The 27,630-nt window shown below is 38.7% G+C and overlaps 1 protein-coding gene across 8 annotated transcripts in view; it reads left to right on the forward strand.

The window, feature by feature from the left end:
- Positions 1 to 27,281, forward strand: part of atp2b4 (ATPase plasma membrane Ca2+ transporting 4) — a 104,598-nt gene extending 77,317 nt beyond the window's left edge. For 5 of the 8 annotated variants that reach the window (XM_046874725.1, XM_046874724.1, XM_046874723.1 and 2 more), the window contains 11 exons: positions 3,799 to 4,043; positions 4,267 to 4,498; positions 6,093 to 6,272; positions 7,223 to 7,310; positions 7,763 to 7,869; positions 8,787 to 8,978; positions 9,558 to 9,771; positions 14,613 to 14,824; positions 15,188 to 15,295; positions 18,170 to 18,352; positions 26,417 to 27,281. In XM_046874725.1, the coding sequence (XP_046730681.1) occupies positions 3,799 to 4,043; positions 4,267 to 4,498; positions 6,093 to 6,272; positions 7,223 to 7,310; positions 7,763 to 7,869; positions 8,787 to 8,978; positions 9,558 to 9,771; positions 14,613 to 14,824; positions 15,188 to 15,295; positions 18,170 to 18,352; positions 26,417 to 26,704 (2,049 nt within the window). In that variant the 3' untranslated portion in view covers positions 26,705 to 27,281. Of the gene's footprint in view, positions 1 to 3,798; positions 4,044 to 4,266; positions 4,499 to 6,092; positions 6,273 to 7,222; positions 7,311 to 7,762; positions 7,870 to 8,786; positions 8,979 to 9,557; positions 9,772 to 14,612; positions 14,825 to 15,187; positions 15,296 to 18,169; positions 18,353 to 21,260; positions 21,442 to 26,416 lie in introns of all 8 variants that reach the window. The other 3 variants (XM_046874728.1, XM_046874729.1, XM_046874730.1) reach the window with 2 other exon arrangements.
- The last annotated feature ends 349 nt before the right edge of the window (positions 27,282 to 27,630 follow it).

A 27,630-nucleotide genomic window follows, 5' to 3' on the forward strand; every position in this document is an offset into this window, starting at 1 on the left:
TATATATATATATATAATCTTTTTTGGGTGTATGTTTGTCTGCCTTTTGTATGAGTGTGTGCAGAATAAAGCACAGCATGATTAGCAGTGCTCTTTAATAATTAATTTTTGTGCTCTTTAATAACTCATACTAAGACTCGTCTGTATAGTCGATTTTGTTTGGCGGAAGGTGCATTAACATCATAATGTAACTTGGTCATCTCTCGTTATTTGATCAATTACTTTGTCTCTGTTGGATTACAGAATTGTAGATCCAATGTATATAAAATAGTTAATAAAAATGAACCATAATTTTCATCCTTTTAGTTAAAATCCGCACCGCAAACGCAAATGACTGCTTTTCCTTGTGAATGCGGGCAATGACCGTGTTATAATTGGAATAATCTACAACTAAGCTTGTGTTACACCATTTTAATGCACTTTGTGTCAACTGGTTCTTTGCCTCCATGTTACGCATTAAACTTGTGTAATGTGAATACAACAATTCAATTTTTTTTCATTGTGGTAATGTTGTCCATGTTATAGTTTAAAGAGAATCTGAAAATACAGAAGGGAAAAGGGTTAGTGGTTTTCTGCTTGCTGTCTCTTATCCTCTTCAAATTGTGGTGTGTTTGACATTAGGGAATGCTTTTCTGTTTAATACAGGTGTAGAGTGAGTATATCTTTCAGCTTGAAGTGTTTCCCTTTAGAACTTGGATTCTTTTTGTGTTTCACACCATTTATTTTTAATGATCAGGTGTACAAAAGTTTCTAATGAAGCATATAGCAAAAAGTTATATTTCAAGTATGTAATGTCTAAAAACTGTAGCTCATTTGTTAAGGCTCTGGGTTACTGATTGACAGGTCAGGGGTTCAACCCCCATATCACCAAGCTTCCACTCTGGGCCCTTAACCCTCTGTGCTCCAGGAGTACTGAATGCTGATTCTGCATTTTGAACCCAGCATCATAACATCCCTGGACATGCGAATTTCTCTGTGTTAGAACGTAGGGCTGGAACGATTGCTCCAATAACTTTAGTAATTTAAATACAAAAATGCATAGAGGCAAATTATTTGCTTTGCTACTTCGTTTAGTCCATTTAACTACACGCAGAGCATTGTGTTTCCCCACAGACCATTATTACTGATGCACCACCCACTAAACTTTGGGATATGCGATTTCGGCAATAAAAATAGAAAAGGAAACAAATTAATTTCTCTAGTGTGCATGTATGTGTGTGTGTGTGTGTGTGTGTGTGTGTGTGTGTGTGTGTATATATGTATATATATATATATATATATATATATATATATATATATATATATATATATGTATATGTATATATATATGTATGTATGTATGTATGTATATATGTATGTATATGTATGTATGTATATATATATATATATATATATATATATATATATATATATATATATATATATATATATGTGTGTGTGTGTGTGTAGTATTACTCTTTAATAGATAAAAAGTACTTCTCTATTACTCGATGGAATAATCCGTAGGTACTATAATGTACAGGTGACAAATAAAAAGTCCCTGTACCCCCTTATGAAACATAGCACCTGTTTTTTTTACTTGAATACATACAGCTAAAAACCTCACCTGCCTTGCTAAGGTTAATAAGACACAAACTGGCATGTTGATGAGAAACTAGAAAGTGCAAAGTTCTCAGACTGGTTTAAAGCAGTGTATACTGAGGCTTCTCTTTAAACATTAAACATCTTCACCAAACAAAAAAAACGTTGCCAAACGGTGCTAGATAATTTGTCAATAGCTCCATTTTAAACCATAGATTATTGTGAAGCAACTGCTATACAAGTTTAGGGTTAGGGAATTAGACCAGCATTAGAGTGAACCCATTAGTTGAAACCTTTGAGCTGTTGTATATAAAATGCTCTGGACTGATCAATCAACCTAAAAAAAAAACAATTTGAGGGAAACTCTCACCACAGGACAGTGTTAAACGGCCGGTTAAATAATTAGCCATGGCAGCATTTCTGACGAGGATAATGAGCCACTCGTGGGGAAAAATGGTGCTTGATAAACACTCTCTATGAACACTAAGTTAAGAGCGAGGCAGCGAGTGCAGCCATGACTCACTCACTCCATATATCTGTTTTGTTCATTAAGTTCTTGTTTAGTAATTAGGAATGTTTTTTTTTTTTTTCCCAGAATGTAGTATGAAGTATTTGCTAAGGGTCCCCCCATAATTTTTTTCTCAATTTCTTTAGATAGTGAAGGTCAATTACATGAAATAATGTAATTACAAATGCAAATGATGCAGTACTTTTAATGCGGCAGAATAACAATGAGAAACGAATCTCACATTTTGCTCTCGATGCAATACAATTTTTGTGTAGCTACATTTTAGATTTTCCCATGACAAGCCATACTTTTATTTAGTTGCGCAAGTTTGTCCTGTTTAAACTTGCTCTGGAGCTGTAAAAATGTAGCATATAATTTATGGGTTAATCTTGATGAGGGTCAGCCTCATAATGTGCGTTTTGGCAATATGTCAGCTTTTAACGTCTTAATGAGAACGGTGGCCTTGAGGAAGACACTCAACTGAATGTTTTCAGTTCAAGCCAATTTCTTTTTTTTGCCTTCATTTTCATGCACTTGGTGTAACTACTTATTCTTTTTGTCCTTTGCATCATCTTGAGAGTAACCATGACTATGGTATAATTGGAGTTAACTAGATCACCTTTATTTTTTATACATTTTTTTATCAATTTATTTTTAGTTAGGTTTCCAGGCCATCAGAACATACAAATGGGCAAGAAAAAGAGAAACGTCACCTCCACTATTTGTGTTTGTGTGACAATAAGAAGCCTATGTTATGAACAGGGGGCTTTAATTGTGAAGCTACATACGCATGTCTTTATTTGTGTATGGTTCATAAGAGCATTTCCACAAAATTTGTATTCATGGAAATCCTTTTAGGGGAAAAATGTTTGTATCCTACCAGTGTATGACTGGATTAACTAATGTATTAACTACGATGAATAATGTGTAATCAAACTGCTTTTGACCGCATAATATACACAGATTACTGTACTTCTTTATATGGAAAATAGTTTTGTATACCCATTTAGAGCATTTCTACAGAGGTCATTATTCAGAGTGACCTTTAAAGCCTTTTTCCAAAAACACATCCTCATGCTAGTTCTGCTAGTTTTGAGCTGGTCTTTAGTATTGCACTCTCGTGAGGGAATAGTTGTTTAAGGAACAGAGGGTTTTTTTGTTGTTGTTGTTTTTCCCCACCCTGGAGGATGAACACTGGCTTATAAATTAACTCTTGACGTCTGTCAACCGAGTCACTGACACCACCTACATTAAACATAAACTGTGACTTTGAATTCTGTTAGTCATCATCTAGGTACAATAGACAGTCTTTAGCAACTGCATGCAAGGAACATGAAATCTGGTTCTGAAAATGTAGTTTGTGTTTGAAGTTATTCAAATAGTTTATTGAAAATAGTATTTTGACAAAAGAATTGTAAGAAAATTGTGCGCCATAAAGCCACACAAACAGGAGTTTGAGGTGTGTGTGTTATTACTAGGTGTGCTTTTGCTAAATCATCCTGACAGTTAAATTCGCCACACCCATTAGGTGTATAATCATATTTTGGAGTCTTGAGTTCAAATAAACTGTAATGAGCAAATTTTCTTAGTAAACACATTTGTGTTTCCCACTATTTAACTTTAGCAATTTAACTTAAAATAATCTTCAACTGTTTTTAATTGTGCTTAAAATTGTTTTTATTTATGTCCTTATTTAATAATTTTTTCAGCCACCCGAGCAAGAAGGTGGTCTACCAAGGCATGTGGGTAATAAGACTGAATGCGCACTTCTGGGACTGGTTCTGGAGCTGAAGAGAGACTACCAGCCAATCCGCGATGAGATTCCCGAGGAGAAACTCTACAAGGTCTACACGTTCAACTCATCGCGCAAGAGCATGAGCACCGTGCTGAAAAATGCAGACGGCTCAGGATTCCGCATGTACAGCAAAGGCGCCTCCGAGATCATCCTCCGCAAGTACGCAGATTTCTTTTCTAATCTTCCTCCAGGTTCTGTCTAGATCCGTCCTGTTTGTCCTACCAGGTCATTAGTATTCTGGACCAAAGCGATGTTGATTTTATTTTCTCTGTTCTCTTCACCTTATGTGCTAAAGTATATTACTGGAAAGCAGCCACTACGTGTTTTGAGCACTTAATGTGGTGTCTTATTATTCAACTTTCTTTGTTGGTGTCCATGCCAGGTGTTCCTACATCCAGGACGCTGCAGGTCAGCCTCGGGTCTTCAAGCCCAAGGACCGGGATGAGATGGTGCGGAAAGTGATCGAGCCCATGGCGTGTGATGGCTTGAGAACCATCTGCATAGCTACAAGGGAATTCACAGGCGAGGAGCCAAACTGGGACAACGAGGCCGAGATCCTTACAGACCTCACCTGCATCTGTGTGGTGGGCATCGAAGACCCTGTCCGTCCAGAGGTGAATATTTTAAATGGACTTGCCCAAACACAAAAAATACTGTAGTTTTCCTAGCTGGGATTTGACCTTACTGTTTTTGCACAATCATCTTAAACTCCAGAGCCACTGCAGCGTGTCGAACGAGGAGTCCCAGTTGAGTTTGTTCTTCAAAGCACCATCATTATGCAAGCACTGCTCTGCTGAGCCCAACCTGTTATTCGCTAACAGCTCATAATGAAGGTGTAATTGTGGACTGATGGGCTCCACCCCCTGGTCTTGTTATCGGTTGATTTTTTGTCCCTAGCTTTTATCAGACCAAATAAGAAACAGGTCTAGGTGGACAAATGAAAAGCTTTGTAGTTACTAAAACGTGCAGATTGTGCACATTTGGGTCTAGTTGACTACGCTAGCACCGTGGCATAGCGAATTCCTTCGCGACAAGCGTTGCACGCTAGATTAGAATTAGATTATCGCCGCATACCAGCGAATTCCCAGGCCTTCCTAGACATCACTTCATCCATTCGACGAAAGACGAGATAGAAGGAGGACTTTTTGGTCAGACGTGAGCTTTCACGCTGCATGCAGTAGTGTTATATGATGCACAGATTTATTATTTCTACATTTGTTACACTAGGGTGTGCAGTTTTGTTGCCTAGCATGACTGTTGTGTATCAGCGTTAACCGATAAAATAAACCAGTGATGCTAAGTATCCGTTTTTTTCCTCCAACTTTAGAAAAGCCAAATGGGATTTTAGCTTCACATGTAAAAATCAATAATGTACATATTTGTTAAGTTATTATAAAAAGGACTAGGATGAGAGACTGAATTGATTAGTTTAGAGGTGGCAGACTGGGTTTGCTAATCAGAATGGAGTTTTACATATCTGCTTTACACGTAGGCATCACCATGTGTGAATGTTTAATGGATGGTGATGGATAAAGAATCTCCCGTTTTATGACTTCGGTTTTTTTTATTTTTTATTCTATTGTTGTTCTTGGTCATCGACGTTCATGTCCAAGAATGTACAGGCCAATGTATTTATTTCACTTCTAATACAGTATAGCCAAGACCACCTTTTGACATTAATTGGTTTCGCAGACGTCGCTGTGCACGCACTGTGAGCTTTATAATCATCTATAAATAAATGGGCTTATTGGTTCTAATAAGGGGTATGGTCTGATTCATGACAAGATTGAGCACAGATAATTACAGAGGGCTGCACTACGCCTCATACACACACATGCACACACACCACCCTTTGGCCTCTCCATGTGTTGGCAGCCCTGTGGCTGAGTGAGCAGCGCAGACTGTCACGGCGACACACAGAGAGCGACTAAAATACCCCGACCTCCTGTTGTTCTGAGACCCTCAATCATACCCAAGAAGCCACCCAAAGCTAGACAACACACTGATCTGAGACCAGTCAATAACTTTGGAGCCCTGCTGCTCCTTAGCCTAGTTTAATAACCCTGTTCAGTCATTATATCAGCCTGGAAATTGAGTGTCTTTATGGAGGCAAATCAGTTTGTCCTAGACTTGCTTGTCAATATGGATTCATACATATTTATTTTTAATCATTTTAATTCTTCTGTTAATAACCTTTATTCTATTAAGGTTCCAGAGGCTATTTCTAAATGCCAGAAAGCAGGCATTACTGTGCGCATGGTAACTGGTGACAACATCAACACTGCCCGTGCCATCGCTACCAAATGTGGCATCTTGCAGCCTGGAGAAGACTTTCTGTGCTTGGAAGGCAAAGAGTTTAACCAACAGATCCGCAATGACAAAGGAGAGGTGAGGAACCAGAATGAAACCAGCCACTAAGCTCAATTCAGTGAGAGATAATTAATAAAAATCATCAGAAATTGTTCCATCAGGACTCTAAGAGTAGTCATATTAAAGTTCCCTATCAATGATTATATACAGTACCTTGGTAATCATCCCTCTTGAACTTTTCTACATGGTAATGTGTTGCAATCTAACATGGACTTGTATTCATCCCCACTGTTTTTGCTAGCAGTGGCTATTGGTAGTTACGCAATTAATAAAATGGAGTTGACGGTGTGCAAATAGTGTCATATAACCTGAAAACAAATACACCTGCTCATGAAAGGCACCAGTGTTTGTTAGAGAATGAACCTAAAACAAATAGCATAATGAAGATCAATGACTAATTCAAACAAAGTTGGGAAAAAGTATTATTTAGGGTTTTCAAAAAGACATGTCTAAAACTCAACATACAAAACATACTCAAGTGTAATGACAAAAAACTTAACTTTACCTAACACTGTTCATGACCCTGAGAACACCCACACCTTGTGAAGCATGGTGGTGGTAACATCATGTTGAACGTTATAGTCTCTTTGTTGACTAAACCACTCCTTACTTAGTCGTTCCTCTAGGCAGTCACGGTTGAGCCACGTTGTTTGCATTTTGACGCATAATAGATTTAATGGTAGATAATTGGTTGATTCTTTTCCAGAAATCTGTCCTGATTTGGTTTTATGATGTTGTATATTTGGGTATGTTCACTGTTAAAAGATTAAACTTTCAGTACACATGGTTTCTTCTTCAGTTGAGGATTGAATTCAGAAGCTGCTAGCAAAACCGATTTTAGCATGTAAATTAGTTTTTTTTTTAGTGTTTTCAACTTCCAATTTATTCACAAGATTAGTGTAAGTGTTGTACATTTATTTATTTAAAAACCCAAATTGTGAATTAATTTTGGTCCTCCTGGTCTCTAGGTGGAGCAAGATCGTCTTGACAAGGTCTGGCCCAAACTGCGTGTACTGGCCCGTTCTTCTCCAACAGACAAGCACACTCTGGTCAAAGGTAGTTCGAGTGACAAATAAATAAAATATTTGCAATTCACAAATTTAGTAGTTAAAAAATACCTTTGGGGAGAAGGGTGCTTTGAGGTAAAAATGTCTCTCATCTAAGGCTTCATTCTTTCTCACTAAGCAAGGTCTTTGGTCCCAGATCTGGCTTTTTACTAATGCAGCACTCTGTTTTAAATATGGCCCTGACGTGTCATTCAAATCTGCACAAAAGGAATTTCAAAGTACCTCATTAGCCAAACTCTAGCTAAGACTCCCTTTGAAAACAGCACTGTTTTGTGCCTCCACATTTGTATCTGATGGTGATTATACCGTAGGTCTCCTCAGCGCATCCACATATGAATGTCATGTCAGCGGTCCTCGTGTCAATTATGATTTGAACAAATCGCCTTTTTATTCATTTATTGAAACAAAAAAGGAGCTATGACTAAGTGCTCATTTTTTCAGGCATCATTGACAGCACTGTAGGAGTAACCAGACAGGTGGTGGCAGTGACTGGTGACGGAACCAATGATGGACCTGCTCTCAAAAAGGCTGATGTCGGATTTGCAATGGTAACTTTTGTGTTTTATACTTTCCTGTATAGGGCTGTTTCCCAAAAATACACATCTCATTAAAATTCTCTCAGAATGCGTATTGTGTGATTATAACTTAATTGATGGCCAGTTTGTTATAATAAACCTATTTATCTGAGCTGACTGTTGCTATGCCGGAGCCACTGTTTGATTTATTTGATGAGAGTTAGGTTTGGCACCAGGTTTCCGTTGCTCCTGGCTCAGTGTGACTCTGTTCTCATCCTCAGCCAATATCAGCAGCGCTCATGCAGGGACAGCCCTGCAGGTTCCAAGGTGCTCTGAGAATAAATTGGTAACTCAGAATAACGTGTTTATCCTGAAGAAGACATCGTCATTTCCCTTGAAGGCGCTTATAGTTTGACTAACCGTATCATGCAAGACAGCTTGCAGTTTTGTATGGGGGCAACAATTAATAATGTTAATTAGAGACAATCAGATATTCACAATGTTAGTTATAAAGTATCTAAGGCTAAAGCGTTGTTTGTGATGAACTGCTGGATTGAATGTAGTAGGTTTGTACCAAAAAATATGGAGATTCTATTTTTTTCTTAATATGATATATATATAAAATTTTACCATTTTTTTGTTTGTTTGCTTGTTTATTGTTGACCTGCAATTTTGAGATGTTTATTTTCACACCCCACTTGTTGAGTGATTGTTCAAGTTACCAGACTTTGTCATCTTGAACCAGTCTATCCATTCTTCCCTGACCTCTCTTCCCTAACAAAGCATTTCTGCACACTTGTATGCCACTTGCCGGATGTTTTTTTATTCCCATGCCATTTTGGGTGCTTAGAGTTAAACAGCTTCCAAGATTTTCAGCTTTACAAGATTTAGCAAATCCCGTTTGGCTATATAGGTATATCAGGTCATTCATTTGTTCTTCCTCGTCTCAGGGAATCGCCGGGACCGACGTGGCAAAGGAAGCCTCAGATATCATCCTGACTGACGACAACTTCACCAGCATCGTGAAGGCTGTGATGTGGGGCCGTAACGTCTACGACAGCATCTCCAAGTTCCTGCAGTTTCAGCTCACTGTAAACGTTGTGGCTGTGATCGTGGCCTTCACTGGCGCTTGCATTACACAGGTGAAACCTCAACCTGCCAGCCAGAGAAGCACTCTGATTTTGGGATATTAGTTTGGCTATGACACATGAGCCATTGTTGTGGGGCTTAATTGACCCTTGGGAGTTTATTAGATTCCACATTGAAAACATGGCTCTGTGTTTGAAAGAGAGTGCAGGGAACGCTTCATCAGATTTCTTCCAAGTAGCAATTATTTATTAATAATAACAATAATTGCACACGCCTATGTAAATTATCTGTGCAATTGCAAATCGTGACAAATAAGCCTTTTTTTGTGCAGTTGCATTACTAAAATGATTTCATTACATTGTTTATGCAAGGTGTATATATAATGGTACTAAAAATGTAGAACCGAAGAATATCTGAAGCAAAAACAGCAGATGATATTAATACTGCCGTGTTGCATTGTTATTGTATCTGTATGAATAATAATCTGGTTAGATTGATGATAATAATGGACTAATGGAATCGGAAGACTCTCGGACAGTCTGCTGTCTCCGGTCTGTGTCTTTTTGTGTTTTCTGTTGTTAATGTGTGTGTGTGTGTGTGTGTATGTGTGTGTGTGTGTGTGTGTGTCGTAGGATTCTCCACTAAAAGCAGTGCAAATGCTCTGGGTCAATCTGATTATGGACACACTGGCCTCTCTGGCTCTTGCCACCGAACCGCCCACCGAAGCCCTGCTGCTGCGCAAACCGTACGGCCGAAACAAGCCTCTTATCTCCAGAACTATGATGAAGAACATCCTGGGCCATGCCGTCTACCAGCTGTCTGTTACCTTCACCCTACTGTTTGCTGGTAAGGCTTAGGGAAACACTTCCTGATTTGGCCTGGACATGAGTGCTACTGGCTACCACTACAATGGTATTCTTAGAAACGATATGGAATACAGAAATAGCAAGATACAGCACTTTAAACATTTAACCGTCAGTTATACTTTTCTTCTACTGGCGGACATGATGTAACATTTCTGTAATAAATATTTTACAAAAAACATTTCCCCTAATTGCCCTGTTTGGGTGGGCATTAGTTGTACATGGACTCAGGTAGAGTTATGCATTTATTACCAGGGAATCTCTGTGCCTAGTATGGGATTTAAACAACAAAAAAAAAAACGCCTTAAATTTTTCAGTTCATTTGTTTGTATAAGGTATTTTTTTTTATTTTTTTTTATTTATATACATTCTTATATTTTCTCACCAACAAAAAGCAACAAGGAATTTTATCTAAAATATAGGATAGTTATCTATACATATTCAAAAGTTTTTTTTTTTTTACCTGCATAAGTTCTTCTGTGTCTCAAAACCTATGCCAATACATTGTATAGCCTACCAACCAGTGGCAGCCTGTGCATTTGGAACCTGGGCCTTCCAGTGGGGACTTACCCAACTTAATCCACCTCTTAATACCACCACAATCACGCAATTAAAGAAACCATCAATACTATACAAAAACGCAGTATAACAACACGTGGCATTACAGAAAGAGATGCATTTCGCATATTGAGGTTCAATACCATTTTTACCAGTAAAAATGTAACGCAGTTAAAAAAACTCCAAATCTCTACACTACAACTGCAACTGTGCCACATACATCATCTGGAGCAGTTCAATATTTGTCTAATAACATGACAAAACATAATAAATGTGAATAAAATCCAACCTACTCACCAGAGATGCAGACTCATATAATTTGCACCGCTCCGCACAGGCTGTAAGCAAGTGGTACCGCTCGTATTCAGTGGTCTGGAAGTGGGAAACAAACCCTTTCCTGGGTTGAGAAAAGCTAGCTTTGGGGTTGGCTGACCTCTCCTCAGGATGTCTAGCTTTTCTGGTTCGCCAAATCAATTTCTCTTCCTCCATCAGCCATTGTGGGCATAAAAAAAAAGTTTAACTTAGATGTATAAATGTGTGCAGAGCGCTACAAACGTGTTTTGCTTGTGGAACTTGGCTGTAACAGTTTCCCTCTGACCAACCAATCAGAGGACGGAAAAATGCTGACTCTATTCTGTGAGGCGATTTTAAAATCTGATTGGTTAAAGAAACAGACCCATTGCTTATATAGTCTAAGGTACATCGGCCAGCACTCCTGATTGTGATGGCCCTGGGCAGATTAGATTGACATGGCAGCACATAAAGGCTGAAATCTGATTGGACAAAAAAAATCTAACATCCACATACTGGAAGCAGTGCAGCCAAGAGAAGCACTACGAAATGAAGAGAATAAATATTCATAAATTCTAATATTCATAGAACAAATATTAGAATTTAGGTTGTAAATTTAGGTTAGTGCTTCTGATAGTGTTTAGGCCAGCAGAGAAGGCTTTGCTGACCCTGATGGCCCACCACTGCTATCAACAAGGCATGTGCTGGATAAACAGCAGTTCTAAGGAAACCCAGAAAGCCATAGCAGCTAGTCTTCAATAAAGATCCACAATGGATATTATCTCAGTTATTCCAGCTATCACTATTATTGTCCCAGACCAAAATAAAATGATGTTGAACTGTAATAAATAACAGAATGTACTTCATGGTTATTAAAGAAAGACACGTTTAAATGCTAAATCGGTGACCCCTATAGATAAATACTCCCAAAATGCTAGTATTCCATAAAAACCTACACGACTGTGGCGTGAAGTGATAGTGTTGGCTCTGGGGTTAGTTCTACTATGTTCCAATTTAAATTTGAGAGTATTTGGAAAGGAACTCATTTTAATCAAGGAACACATTTAGCAAGTGTGCTATAATCATAACAAGGACGCTCCAAGCCTGGCAATGGATATAAATACAATTTAGATCGTATCCTGTGGGAATCGGTAATAATCTTTAGGGATATCCGGAGATGCCTGAACAGTACCATCCTGTTTTATTCGTTTCATGTCTAGGCTGACGTCAGTCCTAACCGCATTATACGGACAAAATTTTTAAAGCGTGTTTTTGAGAATGCTGCTGCTGGTGACTGTTTTTTTTTTTTTAAACAGTGTGAGAAATATGGTTTTAATATTGATTCTATGTTTTTATTCATTTCATACTGGCTCAATCGGTTGTTTTAATGAGCACTTTAATATTTTTGGCTCATGAAAAGGAACAGGCTTTCTGAATTAGCTTTTCATTGAAAAAGAAATAGTTTTTTTTACTAGACTGATGAGTTTGTATGTGTTTATACCAGAGGTTGTTTTGTGCAGATGATGAATCTTGCTAATTAAACATTCATCTGCTCTTTAGATTTATGTCTCTACAATAACAGGCTTAATAAGACAGTCCATAAAAGCATAAATAGGGATTAAGGATTTTTTTAATTGAATGACTACAAAAGTTTTGGGACGCCTGACTTTCCCAAAATGTTACTACAAAGTTTGAGGCACACAGTTGTATAAGATGTCGTTAGATGTGATGGCGTTAAATCGTCCTCCATGACAGTGCCCCTGTGCACAAAGCCAGCTCCACGTAGACATGGTTTACATGGGATGGAGTAGAAGAAGAAGCCATACATGCGGCTGAATGAGGGCATTTGTGAAACATCATCTCAAAACAATGGAAGATATAACAGCAAATGGGGCTTAAATGTGTAATGGGATCATCAATCAATTTTGATTATTGGAATTTCTTCTTGAAAACCCTATTAAAAGTAATGCAGTTTTGATGGAAAAGCGTGACAACTTTTTTTTTTTTCTTATCGTTTCGAATTTGCTGAAATTTTATGAAACGGGGAAAAAAATAAACACGCACCCGAACTGCGAATGACACGAGTGACCTCACACAGTAGTTTATCATTCTGTAAAAGTGAGTGAAAGACATGAAAGTCATGAGTTCAGATCCCATGACACCCAGTGTTGAGCCGTTTAGTCAGGCCTAAAGCTTACATTTCTTGCTTTTGTTCTCGAGCTGGATTCTGCATCACATGTTTGTTGTTTTGGATTAAAAATGCAAATTTAATGCAGTCTTAGAGCCTTTGACAAACACTAGTGCTGAAGTTCACACGCTGCATCTATACTGCTGCTAGTTCATCGCACATGCCTAAGGGTGTCTCAGGCTTAGAGGTGATGAGTTCATTGAGATAACAAACAGTGCTGTTTCGCTTTAGGAGGAGTATCACACCAAAGGCGGAACAAATTGGCACATAATTCAGGACTTGGATCATAACACACTTGTGTGTGTTTGTAACTTTTGGAATGTATCTTTTTTATATCTTCTCACTTGGGCTTACTTAGGTTACACTGCCTCTAGACATCATTTAAGGGATGTTGATTCTTCTCACCTTTTTAAACATTTTCTATGCTCTTCATTTGACAAACATGGTGTTATGCAGTGTATGTAAAAATATATAGAGATTTGTTATTGATGTTTTTACAGCTAATAGTGAAGGAAAAAATTAAGAACCCTAAAAATTACTTCAGTTCATCAATATATATTATTAACACAATGTTTAACATTAGATATTCCTTCATCTGTTTAACCTGAATCCTAAGGCTGTCAGTCTTCTCTTATATACACTATGGAAAATTCAGGTGCCCCAATTCTTTTTCCACATTCATACATGGGTTCCCCAAATATAGTTTCCCAAATATGCAGTTCCCCAAACTTTTACCACAAAGAAGCAATCTAGGCTACGAGACCCAAACCAGTTCCAGCATGACCATGCCCTTCTGCACAAAGTTATAGTAGCTCTATGAATATGTTTTACATGGGTTGGAGTGGAAACTCTTGCCTGGCCTCCTATAGAGCTCAGACCTCAACCCTGTTGAACACCTTTGGGATGAACTGGAACACTGACTGCACCACAGACCTCCTCAAATCACATCAGTACCTGACTTTACTAAAACTCTTGTGGCTGGATGAGCACAAATCTCCACAAGCACACTCCAAAATCTAGTGGAATATCTTCCATGAAGCGTGGAGGGAATTATAACTGTAAATAGGCACTAAATGTGGAATGGAATATTTAAAAGCACATACCAGTCTTATGGTCAGGAGTCCACAAACTTTTGTTCATGTAGTCTACTAAAGTTACAAAAAGCTCTTTATTAATGCATTCAGTTAAAGCATATTAAAGAACTGAGACCTTAAAATAAAAAAAAATGGTATGGAAGTATTTTGCATGCTTTTGAGCTTAAAAGGAGTTTGATATACAGCTCTATGGCCTACAATTTTATTATATTGTTTTTTGTATTGAGTCTATATCAATTTAATTGAAATTCTAATCGATTTGAGGCATCTGTGCTGATACCAAGTCCGGCTACATCAGGAGAGCAATGCAGTAGCACTTTCTCATCCTAATCTTTATACAATGCTTAAGTTCTAAAGATAAACAGTTTGAAAAGTAAAACCAAAAGTCCTAAAGTAACAACATTTTGTGAATGTTAGCACTGCCGTCAGTACCAATACACTACTATCTAGTCAGCAGATTTGCATCGGATTCAGAGTTTCATGACTAAAAGATCTCTTGCGCTTTTATTCTTGTTTTAAAGTAGCTATTGATTTTTTTAAGATTGCTGCCTCAGTTACAAATGATTTCAACCACGTCCTTCTGTAATTTCTGCGTGGCTTCTACCTGCTAAGCTCAATATTTTACTATAAACATATTGACTTCTTGCCTGCTGCGTTTTCAGACCGACTGCAACTAAAACACTCTTTTTGCAGGAGAGAAGATCTTCTGCATGGACAGCGGCCGCAACTCCCCCCTCCACTCGCCCCCCTCCGAACACTACACCATCATCTTCAATGTCTTCGTCATGATGCAGCTCTTCAACGAGATCAACGCGCGCAAAATCCACGGCGAGAGGAACGTCTTCGAAGGCATCCACAGGAACCCCATCTTCTGCAGCGTCGTGCTGGGAACCTTTATTCTTCAGGCAAGACGCAGGATTAAAATTTAGTGGCTTTTCAGAGGCATTATTACGCTCTTAAATAGCAGCAAAAGCATTTATGAATGTTATTTGAGCAGAATTCAAAAAATGCAATAATACAAATAATACAGCTTAATGCTATGAGGAACCAGTTCCAGTTTCTCAGGATTTTGGTGAAAGACACTTTCATATGTGTTATGAGGCCTGGTGAAATTTAGAAATAAGGTGGTTCAAAGGCAGAAATAAATAAAAAAACAAATAGCAACATGATTTGTTTATTGTTGTCTATTTAGTGCTCTTTTTTTTTTTTCATTTCAATGAATCTAGACCTGTTAATTGCTCATGTCGTTCTCGTTTTGTCTGTTTTAGATCATCATTGTGCAGCTGGGAGGAAAGCCTTTCTCCTGCACGGCTCTCACTCTGGATCAGTGGCTCTGGTGTATTTTCATTGGTGTCGGCGAACTGCTTTGGGGACAGGTACAAGAAATTCCCATCAATTTTCAGTTGGCAGGAATGTTTTTTTTTTTTTTTTTTTTTTTCCCCATAATTTATTTTATTTTTTTATAAATTTGCATGCTGCACTGCTTCATCTCTTCTAAACATGATAAAAAGCCCCGCTCGTTTGAATAAAAACCGTAGGTGTTTTTATTTTTTTTATTTTATTTCATTTTTTTTTGCATTGAAAAGCTCCATCTGCACATGACAAAGTGTGAAAGAATGGTGAGAGAGAGAGAGAGAGGGAGAGAGAGAGAGATGCCGTACTGCTCTCAGCATGACTGTGTAATGAAAACATCATGGCAGAGTGCGTGGACGTGGGTGACGTTCAGCAGCTCACACCTGATAGGAGGGAGTATGTGTTGGAGAGTGGAACTGCGTGTGAGTCCAGGTCTGTGGGAGGAAGAGAAGGCGGCCTGGCGGAGGAGGGTGGGTGTCGGATGGTGGATGAGGTGATGGCACATTGCACAGCAATGCCTGCAAATTGTTGCCGCCCAAAAAAAAAACCTGCATGTCCCAAAGAAGACACACTGCATGGCAGTATAATAAGACATGAAAAGTTTATAGCCGGCAATTACACACCATCACATGGAAATGGAAACTGAGCCTGGAACTCCCACTGCGTCTCTTGTCTCAAAGCACACACACAGACACAGACAAGAACACACACACATAAACCAGCATTTGTTTAGGAATTTATACAGGTACTAGTTAGTACATCAGTTCATGCATTCTAGAAGACCTAAAAATTTAAAGAACATTGATTTCAGATAAGGAAAAGAGGAAATAATTTTCATTATTATTAATAGTATTATATTTAGCCATTCATCCCCTGTTTGATTGATGCATTAGTTTCCCTGCATCAAATTTCTCATAGGCATCAACATCTTAGATTACTGAAAGGTGAATCACTTGTGGACATTTGTGAAGCAAAGACATTCTTCACACATACCTACTGTATCTCTTTTCATTAATACTCTAAGTGATTGTCATCATCCACAGTTATCCACATCCACAGTGCAAGTTCGAATACACTGCACCCCCTAACTCCCACTGCTGACCTTTTTAACCCTTGAATCATCATAATTGTAAGTCGCTCTAGATAAGGGCATCTGCCAAATGCTTTAAATCGAAAAGGCTGCCTTGCATGGAAGTATCTACTTCAAGACCCAACATAATAAAAGCAAGACTAAGTACAGAGAAGTTTTATAATATTTATGGCCATAATGATGAACTCTTTGTCTGGAGGAATAGATTGAGGATTTTGATATAAAGAATCTGTTGCAATGTTAAAACATGGGAATGGCAGCATAGTGGGTTTTTTTGTTTAATTTTTTATTTTTTGATGAACAAGGGGTTGTTGCATCGCGCATCATGAGCAGGATGGCAGGAAATTCACGACTGGGTCATTAGCTGGACATTGAATCTACCTCGTGTTGTAACAAATTGTAGCAAAATGGCTAAAAGACAACTAAATTAAATATTACAGTGGCCATTACAAAGCCCCGAATCCCATACAATATTTGTTCCCACAGTCCTGAGTTGTATCAGTTTTGCCAAAGTTTTATGAGAAGCTTGTGGAAATTTACTGTACAGATTCTGTACTCCACATTGATTTAGAGGAGGAAATGTATCATAGCATGAAATGTGTCAAGTCATGTACATTATATAGACAAAAGCTTGTGGACACTGGACCATAAGATTTGTATGTGCTTTTTGAACATCCCTTTCAACATTTAGTCCCCATTTGCTGTTATAGTAACGTCCACTCTTCTAGGAAGATTCTCTACTAGATTTGTGCTAGTGTGCTTGTGGAGATTTATGCTCCTTCAGCCTCAAGGCTGTTCGTAAAGTCAGGTACTGATGTAGGGATGATCAGGCCTGGGGTGTAGTCAGCATTCCAGTTCATCCCAAAGGTGTTTAATCGGGGTCAGCATTCCAGTTCATCCCAAAGGTGTTTAATTGGGTTGAGGTCTGAAGCACTCATGATCTTCCACTCCAACCCATGTAGAGCATATCTTCATGGAGCTCACATTGTGCACAGTGGCACTGTCATGCTGGAGCAGGTTTGGGTCTTCTAGTTCAAGTGAAGAAAAATGTTCGCCTACCGAATCCAAAGACACCATATACAGTTGTGTGTCTCTAATTTTGTGGCAACAGTTTGGGTAGAACCACATATGGTTGGAAAATTCAGGTGTCCCAATACTAATGTCCATTCAGTGTATACTGTATGTGACTATATAATATAAATTTAGAACACTGCAGCTGTCTTTTACCATTTCAAAACTGCTTTTACCATTTCAGTTAATTACAGTTATCCATTTTTTTGTGGAACAGAAACTTAATCAGTAAGCTATGTCTGCTTTGTTAGTGACTCATTATGACAAATTGTAGTCTCAAGACAAAAAAGACATGTTTGAGTGGATAATTTACTGAAAGCAAATGTTTTGCTGAAATATTGCTCGACTGCCTCCAAAACCGCCTCTTAGAAATTAGTCATGTTTCCATTCTTTTCACAGTGCATGGAAATTTTGGGCAAAATGATGTCTCTTTTACACAGCTTCAAATTATTGGACTACAAATGGAGATTAGACGGAAAATGGAAAAATCGGAGTTTATACAATAACAAGGACTTGAAAAACTTGTTTAAATACATTTTCAGTGTATTAAAGCTTTAGACAGGTGTTAGTAGACTGAATAATTTGAGAAATAAATCTAATAAATAGCCGAACGTTGTTCATAGTTAGAAAGGCTACAAATCTATACAAAGTTGTTTGTTGTTTTTTTAGTAGAAATGAATCTGATCAGTTAAACTGCTAATTTGATATTCACCCTCATTCTTTTCTTCGTCCTCAGTTGATCTCTGCCATCCCTACACACCGACTCAAGTTCCTGATGACGGCTGGTCACGGTAGCACCAAGGAGGAAATGCAGAAGGAGGAGCAGATCCAGGACGTGGATGAGATCGATCATGCCGAGATGGAGCTGCGTCGCGGTCAGATCCTCTGGTTCCGAGGCCTGAACCGCATCCAGACTCAGGTACACCCACAATGCCCTCTCACTTACCAGTGTAGTCTTCTCTTCCAGCCCTAACCACATTTGCAGAAGCGAGGAAAATGAAGACATGAAGATGTGTAAAAGATCTTAATCATTTGTAGACTTTTTATTGTGAATATATGATCAAATATTGGAAAAAAGTTTTGTTGGCCTAATCAGCCAAAGAACAAGAGTGTGTGAGGTCAAAGACAAAGTAAAATTTAATGCAGTGCAGCCATTCAAAGAATTTGCCACTTTGCTTAGCTGGTTAGCCCTCAGAGCATTACGACTACAACATTATTTATGTCTATACCCATACTATAGCATTAGAAAGTTGAGGGATTGCTTGATTTGCTTGAGCAGGGTGTACAGCTGAGCAGAACAATGAACTAAATCAGTCTTTACTCGCTTCACAAGTTTTTTTTTTTGGTAGAAATGATTAAATCCTACTCGCACCACTGCATTTGACTTAATGGCTTTCTGGATACGAAAGATCACTATATTGATCTTACACTACATTATGACATAACTTATAGTCAGCACAGACCATTCAAACCAGCTTTATTTGCGTAGCCTGTTTTTTTTTTTATTTTTATATATTACTTATTAAGAGTTCTAGAAAGTAAGTGCTGAGAATAATAAGGAATACTAATGGCCTGTGCCATTACTGGCAAATAATCAGTGGCCGAGTCGTTTAATACAACCTGATGTGTAGTGGTGTTATTTTTTTCCCCCTTTTCTTTAATTATATGCACTGATGGGTTTTATTCCTTTCATACGGCAGTTGCGCCTTTAAAGCCTCTACAGTTACATTCAATATTATGTAAAGTCAGAACGAATTCTGCAAATGTTCCCTCATCAAGCTCAATTATACATAATAAGTATAAAAAAAAGAAAAAAAAATGCATCTGCTCACATATTTGGAAATCACAGAACCTTCTGCTTTAAAGTTTTTCCACAGAAAACAATGCGCTGACAGGTGGCCTTCTAAGTGTTTCCTTACAGATTTCCTAATCTGGTTATTATTAGCCTTAAAAAAGTCACTTTGTACGACAACGTACAACATAAGAACAAGCATTTGAATGTTAACCTCACAGCCGTAACTCCAGTCGTAACCCTGCACTCCTTCTGATTAGGGAGCTTTATCAGCCTAATGATAAAACAATACAAAAACAAATGTAAATGGACGAGAGCCTTTGTTTCTTCTCTGAGCTCATTCATGCGAACTCAGACCCTTTTAAGATGCCGAGTTGAGCAGTGGTGTGTGTCACATGGTAAAGGACAAGACACACTGGGATATAACGCACTTCCCTCATGGCTACAAAAGTTATCTACAGCCTTCTAGAAATCCGGAGAGAATGAATCTCTAGAGACCGCAATTCTGTGTGCGAGACATTGGATGTCAAAAGTTCAATCTGCTCAAGCTGCTTCTAATAAAAGAAACCTTTATTGGAGAATATAAGGCTTTATACAGTTTCTACTAGAGATTTATTTAGCTTCAAGGATAGTTTCTTTTCTGTTGTGTGTGGGTTTTTATTTTTTGGATTGGATGAGCCTGACAGGAGAACCCTTTACGGAACGCCGAGACAAGGGCGATATGACTCTTACTGAGCAACGATAAACGTTCCGTACAAATGTCCACAGGCAACATGTTTCTACCGTCGGGCTTCATTAGGTTTCCTGTCCGCCTCTGAAAATGGAAAGCTGAATACCAAGCAAATGTTTCGCTGCATTTCAGGGCTGAAATGTTTTGTTTAACTGTAATTTACTGGGATCACAAGGCATTTAGGCCATCAATCTTTGTCAGTCTCTTTCAATTTTTTTTTTTTTTTTGCTTTCTTTTTCATTATTTCAGCTTGCTTTTTAACAAGAAGGACCTCGAATATTCTCACCCCGGTGGCCAAGTTACAAAAGTGCAGGCTTTTTAGTTTAAGTATTATTATTATTAAGCTTTATTGATTTATTTATTTATTAATCTTTGTTGATTATTGTGAAATTGAAAGATTTTTACCATATTAATCTTTTGTGAAAGTACAAAAACATTGCACCATTTGCTCATGTCATATCAAGTTTAAACCTTTATTTTATTTAACTGAAATTGACATTACATATTGTTTAAATGATTTTTTTTTAAGCATGAATGTATGTTCTACATATAAATGTGTGCCATGATGACACATGATGATTGGTGGTGTAACTGGAGCAAACAGTGATGTCACGACAAATGGGAAGTTTTTTTAGTGCGTATCATCTGGCCTGGATTTTGTCCCAAATCCACTTCCCTGCCCTTGAATTCCAGACTGCCTCTTCCCTCTTTGCCTTCAAGCACTGACATAGACAAGGTTGAACGTTCCCTCTCCGTCTCCCCATTTGACCGCAAGGGGAAAAAAAGCTGCTTGACTAATTAGCTCCTTATCGCCTTTCCTGTCCCACCAACACAATTTCTAATCCTCCTGGATTTCTATTTTTTTATGTCATGCATGGTTAGCTGTACACAATAGAGGATTTAATTGGCACATAGACAATTCATGGTGAACTCATCAATGCCGCCTTGTAGAACCACTTTTTTTTGTCCTTTACCTTTTTTCTTTTCAATGGGAGCTTTCAGCCTTTCCTTAGTTCTAAAAACTTTTTCCTACAAAAAAAAGAATATAAAAATGTTTTATTCATTCATATAAAAAAAAACCAAATCTCCTTTCATCCTTGCTCTTCCTCAGCTGCCTAAAAAAACTAATTATTATGGGGTTATGTCTTTTTTTTTTTTAATTTTTATTTTTTTTATTCTTCAGTAACATGTCTGCTGTAACCACTGATTGCTTTATATCTTGGTGTCTTGGTGTCTTTGTGTCTTCCCTCTTTTTTCCTTCATTCTCCCTTTACTTCATCGGGGCCTCTCCCCTCTCCTTTGCAGATGGACGTGGTTTATACATTCCAGTCAGGCCAAACGGCGGTGCCCGGTGCGCTGCGGCGCCAGCCTTCGGTGGTCAGCCAGCACAACGACGCAAAAACCGTTTCTAGCCCCACGCATGTAGGGCTTTCCCCTTCCACTGCCACGGCGCTGCCTGCCCCTGCTTCCTCCTCTACTGCAGGCAGTGAGTGGCTCTTAACACACAAGCCAGACTGCTTCTGCATGAGCAACCAAAGCATTATAACCACCTTCTTTCTTTCCCATCTCTCTTTCAAACTGTCTTTCTTTGTCTCCATGTCACAGATTACCAAATACACTCTCTTTCTTTCTCTCTCTCTCTCTCTCTCCCACTCCCTCTCTCTTTTTTATCTGATCTGGAGTACTCTAGACTGGAGGCTTTACTGTGGAATTTGGCTCCGTCCATAGATTACGCACTCAAGTTTGGGTGGAGGGATTTTTGTCAAATTCCTTTCCAATTCCTCCATACATGGGTGGAAACGCAACTTTTTTTTTGTGCGACAAAGCACATTTGGCTAATCAATCCTCCTATTAACACAGTGAAGAATTGTATTTATTCGCAAGAGGCTCTGTAAAGGTTTGGCAGGTTTGTAAATAACAAGCTTGGGGTAAGGGGTTGTTCGTCGTCCAACATTAGTAGTACTAGCATACGTTCTTAAAGAAACGTACAGCAAAAAAAAATCTTTGTTAGCTAACAGTTCCCAATTTTTACTTATTTATTTATTTTTATTTGGTTTATTGGTTAGTCTCTTGATATTGTTGAGGAATTAGCAGAGATAGAAAGACAAAGACTTCTTTTACTTAAACGGCATTCATAGTATTGCATAGTAAATAAATATCACATGCGAGTTTCTGTCACAAGCCCGTTTTGTAAACCAAATGGGGTCACCATCATTTGTTTGGGAAATCAGCATAATTTAATTACCATCATAATAAGCTAATTTTTAATTTTTCAATATTTATCATAATGGCATGTTATTAATTGGCTTGATTTTAGCCTTTTTTACCCAATTCTGCGCTTGCAATTCTTTTCCTGATTATGATTGTCAGATTATTCTAAGCTGATTAGCTAAAATATGATTAGCTTCTTGTAATTAATGCTTAAGATGAGCAAAGTTGTGTGTCGGAGGACTATTTAAAGATGGAAATTAGTAAACAGTGTCTACACAAAGGATTTAGAGCTATATATTTATAATAGAAAATACTATATAGATTTGACTTTGGTGAGATTTTCACTTTGGTAAGTTATCATTGTGCAGCTTGGAAATGTAAATAGAAAACGTAGAGGCTAGTGTGAAAAACGGCTTTAATAGAACAGTCTGCATCTGAAATCAATCTGCATGTGATTTTATAAATATGCTTTTACAGAGCCACTCGCAATATGATTTAGAAAATCTCACAGACGAAATCAGTCCCATGGAGTGCAAATGTCATTTTCCATTCAGCTTGAGGAAATTCTCAGGGTTTTTTTTTTTGGTCCTCAACCACAATGCATGAAACTACAAATGTCTAATAATGTAAAATATGTACAAGATCTACTTACTTCTCTTGCATTCCATCACTTTCACTCTTGGCATTTGGCCCTCTGGTTATACCAGTGCACGCTGTTTGACGGGAATATGAATTGCTCTGCTACTGTGTGCATGCTTTATAGCCTTGCGAGAGGAAATAGATAGAGCCAATGAATGAAAGAATTCAGAGGCGTTCAGGATGCGAATGCCGGTTTGATTTCCGATTTGCTTTTTATCGCTCACTTTCTTTTTCCTTTTGATTAAGAAAGTTAGGAGCGGATTAGGCTCCAGTCCCTGAGGGGGATCAGAGTTATTTTAAGCGTTATCTAATTAAAAGGTCTCACAGAGGTTAATAGCTGAGCATCCAGTGCATAAAATAAAGAAAGAAGAGTATACAGTATATGCGCATGCAGATCTCAGTTTGTGCATGTGTATCTGTATGTACATGCATGTGTGCTTTTTATGACCTCTTTGTATTGACGCTTAACGTTTGCAGCTTCTTTAATCGTTTTTTTTTTAAGGAATCTTTTCTTTTCACTCTGAAAGGCAGAAGCAGTAATTAGGTTTTTGGTTGGTGGACAAAACAGTGGTCTGGGTGAAGAATCTTTTTTTTAATTTTGTATTATTTGTAGGTTCAACAACCAGAAATAAAATATTTTTTTATTATAGGAAATGTTTTTACCCACTTTAGAACTATAGAGCACACCTTTCTTTCGTACCTTTTGCTGCAACACACGCCACACATTTCACTGCAAAAATGAGCGATATATTTTAAAATATCTTCAATATTGATTTGAGACCTCAGTACACCCATTTTATAAATTAGAATCGTGCTTAAACTAATGCTCTACTATATATTTTTCATTTAATTCTAGAGTGATCTTGAAAGCGACTGATACTATAGACTTGACTGTTTGATACGGTCAGATTGAAAGACCTTTTAATACAATTGATTGCACCTTTGATATTATAGACGAAGTAATATTTGTACATTTGACTGAATTGTTGATAGTATAGACTTTTCCATACCTAGAAGACACTGTGCCTTGTTTTAGGTCTTGTTTCACTCAAGGTTTCTTCCTCATGCCATCTCTTGGTGCATTTCCTTGCCATTACCAACTCTGGCTTGCCTCATTAGGGACCCATTTACAGCCTAGCTGCTCTGTGACGATGTCCATTGTTAAGATTGCTATATGAGTATATCTCTTTATCTATTTTAATGCCAATTATTTAGTTTGCCTGGCAACCAAAACCTGGCATAGGGCAGCACATTGGCACTTTCCATAGTTAATGAATGTATGAGAACATGTCTGGTCAAAATCCTCTCTAAAAAGAGATTAAAGGAATGAAACAGGAAGTGATTAAAGGAATGCAGCGTAATTGGTCCATGACCTTGATCTATCCTTTGAGAGTGTCTCCAAGGTGACGGGTCGCCACTTCTTGTGCCTCATGTTTGCTGTCTGCCTAGCAACAGAACCGAGAAAGAGGGAGAGACGGAAACATGCAGATGCTCACCCTTTAAGCTTGCTCTCTCTTTCTCTCACTCATATCTCACTTTCTTGCCACTGATGAGAGATGGCAGACTCTTCATCTCTCACATCCCCTCCCCCTTTCGCCTTCTCCTACACCCTCCCTTCTCCTTTTCTCTCGCCTTCTCACACTTTACACTCTCTTCTTCCCCCCCCCCCTGCTCTCTATCCATCTAGACTATTTTTTCCAGCCCACCCCCCCATACCCCTCCTCCTCTCTTTCCAGATCTCTGACACGACACGCTCCATGCTTACTTCACTCATCCCTCCCACTCTGTTTTGCAGGAGGATATGCGAGTCATAACTCTTCTGCTCCCTTTACCTATGTTACCTAGGTGGAAACGTTTTCCACGCCATCCCTTTAGCTTTCAGCAGGAGAAATCGTCTGCTTGTATTACTGCTGTGCGTTTCTCAAAGCCGTCCGCTGACTTGCAGCTGACGAATTGTGTATAAATGACTATTCTTCTCCGAGGGAGCAATAGAAATGCATTCCCTCCTCTTATGGAAGTTAAAACCATTGATGTTTGATTTTTGGAAGTCCTTTTGTCTTGTGTGCCTTTCTCCTTTGTGTCTTCCAGAGAGATGTTTTCTCTTTCTCGGTTAATTTTTGTGGGGTTAAACTTTAATGAGCGATTTAATCCCGAAGGGATGCCAGACGTGCCGAGATGAAGAGCCACTTTTCTCTGAAGCCGTGATGGAGCGGCTTATGAGATTCATAGGAGATTTGACCGTATGACAAAATGCAATTCTGGGAATATAAACAGTCGTCCTAGTGAAGCCAGATATCAATATTTATGGCATGTGGAGGCTTAAGGCTTCGTATAGGGAAAGCGAATGGCGCTGACAGACACCGTATTATAGACGGGATTGAGTCGGTGCGCAATTTCACATGTTTAGGAGCAGCTGAACATTTTCTGTATGTTTATTGGCTCTCCTGCCTTTCATTCTGAGTTTCAGCACAGACACTTCCAGATCTTAAGCCTAGTCCCAGACTTGAACTAACTCGGTCTATTCACAACTTTGGGAAAAGGATATCCCCTTGAACTGGGCTGTCTTTTTAATGCCATAGCAGTACATTTGGAAAGTACTATCAGAAGATAAGCACTAAGTACTTATCATCTTAGCTTATCTTGTAGGCATTTCACGGAAGAACCAAGTGTCTCTCACTATGTCAATGTCTGAAGTTGATGATGTAAACGTGAAAAAATGGTAATTGAATGTAAATACAAACTCACTGGATTAATTCAAATATAAATCATATTCTCAAAAGACATTTTCAGGGTTTTTTTTCCCCATATTTTACTTGATGCTTCTAAACTCCGTCTACTGAAACCGAGCAGTAACTTCAATTAAAGTCTTATTTTTCAAGAATGAACCATATCTCAAGATAAAAAACTTTGTGAACTATCAGTCCCCACAAATATCATTCATTTAGCAGAGAAAAAAGAGAGAGTATTTTTCCCCACTGCCACTGGCCATGCATGTCACTTGTATAGTGCATACGTGATTGATCTAAAACACTTTGAAAGGCATGATTGCATCATCCAGACGTTGTTAGATGAAATACACCATCGAAATCAGAAAACAGCTTTAGTTCAACGATCATGCAATTGAGTGTTCCTGCTGATGCTGAGACCCTTTAACCTGCAGTGATTCAGGGAAATTCTTCTCAGATTGCAGATTGTTTGAATTTCACTGTATCTCTTCTTTGTTCTTTAAAAGGAAAAAATATACATATTTTCCATTTTTCTCGTCAACACCTCTTTAAAGAAGAAAAAAAGGATAAGACGTTTGTTCAGTAGAGCGTGCACGTGATTGGGTGCTGCCTGTTTGTGTGTGTAGCATGTCTAATGTCTGGTATTTTTAGTGCCTGTGATGTGTTTAATGTTGTGCAGTGACGTGCTTGAAGTTCATGCCTGTTGTACCTTTTTTTTTTTTTTTTAAATGCTTGTGCTATGTTCTATTTGTTGTTTTTGTACTTTACAAGCAGCTTCAGTTTGGAGATTGCGTTTTCCTAAGTTGCAGATGCAGTGCACGTTCCGTGACCACTAGTGTAATCTAATCCGTGTTCTTTCTCTCTGCATTTCTCCTGAAACCCCAGATTAAGGTGGTGAACGCTTTCCGCAGCTCACTGTACACGGGCCTCGAGTCCAACAGCTCCATCCACAACTTCATGGTCCATCCTGAGTTCATGTCGCGGGCCGAGGAGGAGGAGGAGGAGGAGGAGGAGGAGGAGGACGTGCCGACGATAGAGGAGAGCAGTGCCGAGATCGAGCCGCTGCCTTCCTCCTCCTCCGTGTCCTCCTCCTCCGCCTCCCCTAGGAAAAGTGGAGGTGGAGGCGGAGAACCCCCGGACAGTTCCGTCCACGGCCGCGAGTTCTCCGTCTGACCATCTTCTCCTCAGTCCTGATTGTGTCCCCCTTCAAGCTTCTCCCTGAAAGAAAAAAAAAAAGAAACACCTCGCCCTTCATGCAGAATCCCCGCATGGAGCCTCCTCCCCCTTCAGCTCCTCCTCGACTGGCAGCGTGGCGTCGGCACTCTGACAGCTTGTGCGGCAGAGTCTAACTTGCCCACATGAGGGCAGATCGGAGGCTGCAGCCTGTCCTTCACTGACATTGTATCCTTGTTCTCTCTTTCTTGCTATTTTTTTTTTTTTTTTGGTGGTCAGATTTATACGTCATGTTTTTGTTTTTTAGGTCTTTTTTTTTTTTTCACAAATTTTACTGTGTCAGATTTACAACAGATGTGTTCATACATGATTTTATTCTTTTTACATTTTATGATGTTTCTAAACACAAGCGACACTCATCTGAAAAGTAGTCAATAGTTTCAAACATTGTTCTTTTTTTTCCTTGTTTAATATTTTTTTTTAAACCCCAAAACTGCTGTCTTCAAAATCAATGTTTTAAGGAGTCCACACACTACATTTTTTTTTCCTTCCCCAAATACATTGACTTTTATTTGAATTAAGGTTATCTTTGTCTTTGTTTCTTCGACCGTGTTTTGGGTTGTGTACGCACAGACCTAAGGCTGCTACGATGAAAGTAGAGTGAAAGAACGTGCGCTTGATTTTCACCATGATGAAACGTGGGCCATGCAGCCCATCATCTCAGCCTCAACAGTTGCAATCGAAATCCCAGAATGAAGTTAGAGGATGTCAGCATGGAACTTTGTGTTTACCATGACTCATGACTGAGAGTTTGTGTGTGTGAGTGAGTGTGTGTGCACGCATGCGTTCCTGCATTCAGCTTAGATTCAGGTCTACTTTTCTTGTCGTTTCACGTTAGACTCGACTCGGTTGTGCTGATCAGTTGC

The sequence above is a fragment of the Silurus meridionalis genome, chromosome 19, assembly GCF_014805685.1.
Source record: "Silurus meridionalis isolate SWU-2019-XX chromosome 19, ASM1480568v1, whole genome shotgun sequence".
NCBI lineage: Eukaryota > Metazoa > Chordata > Actinopteri > Siluriformes > Siluridae > Silurus > Silurus meridionalis.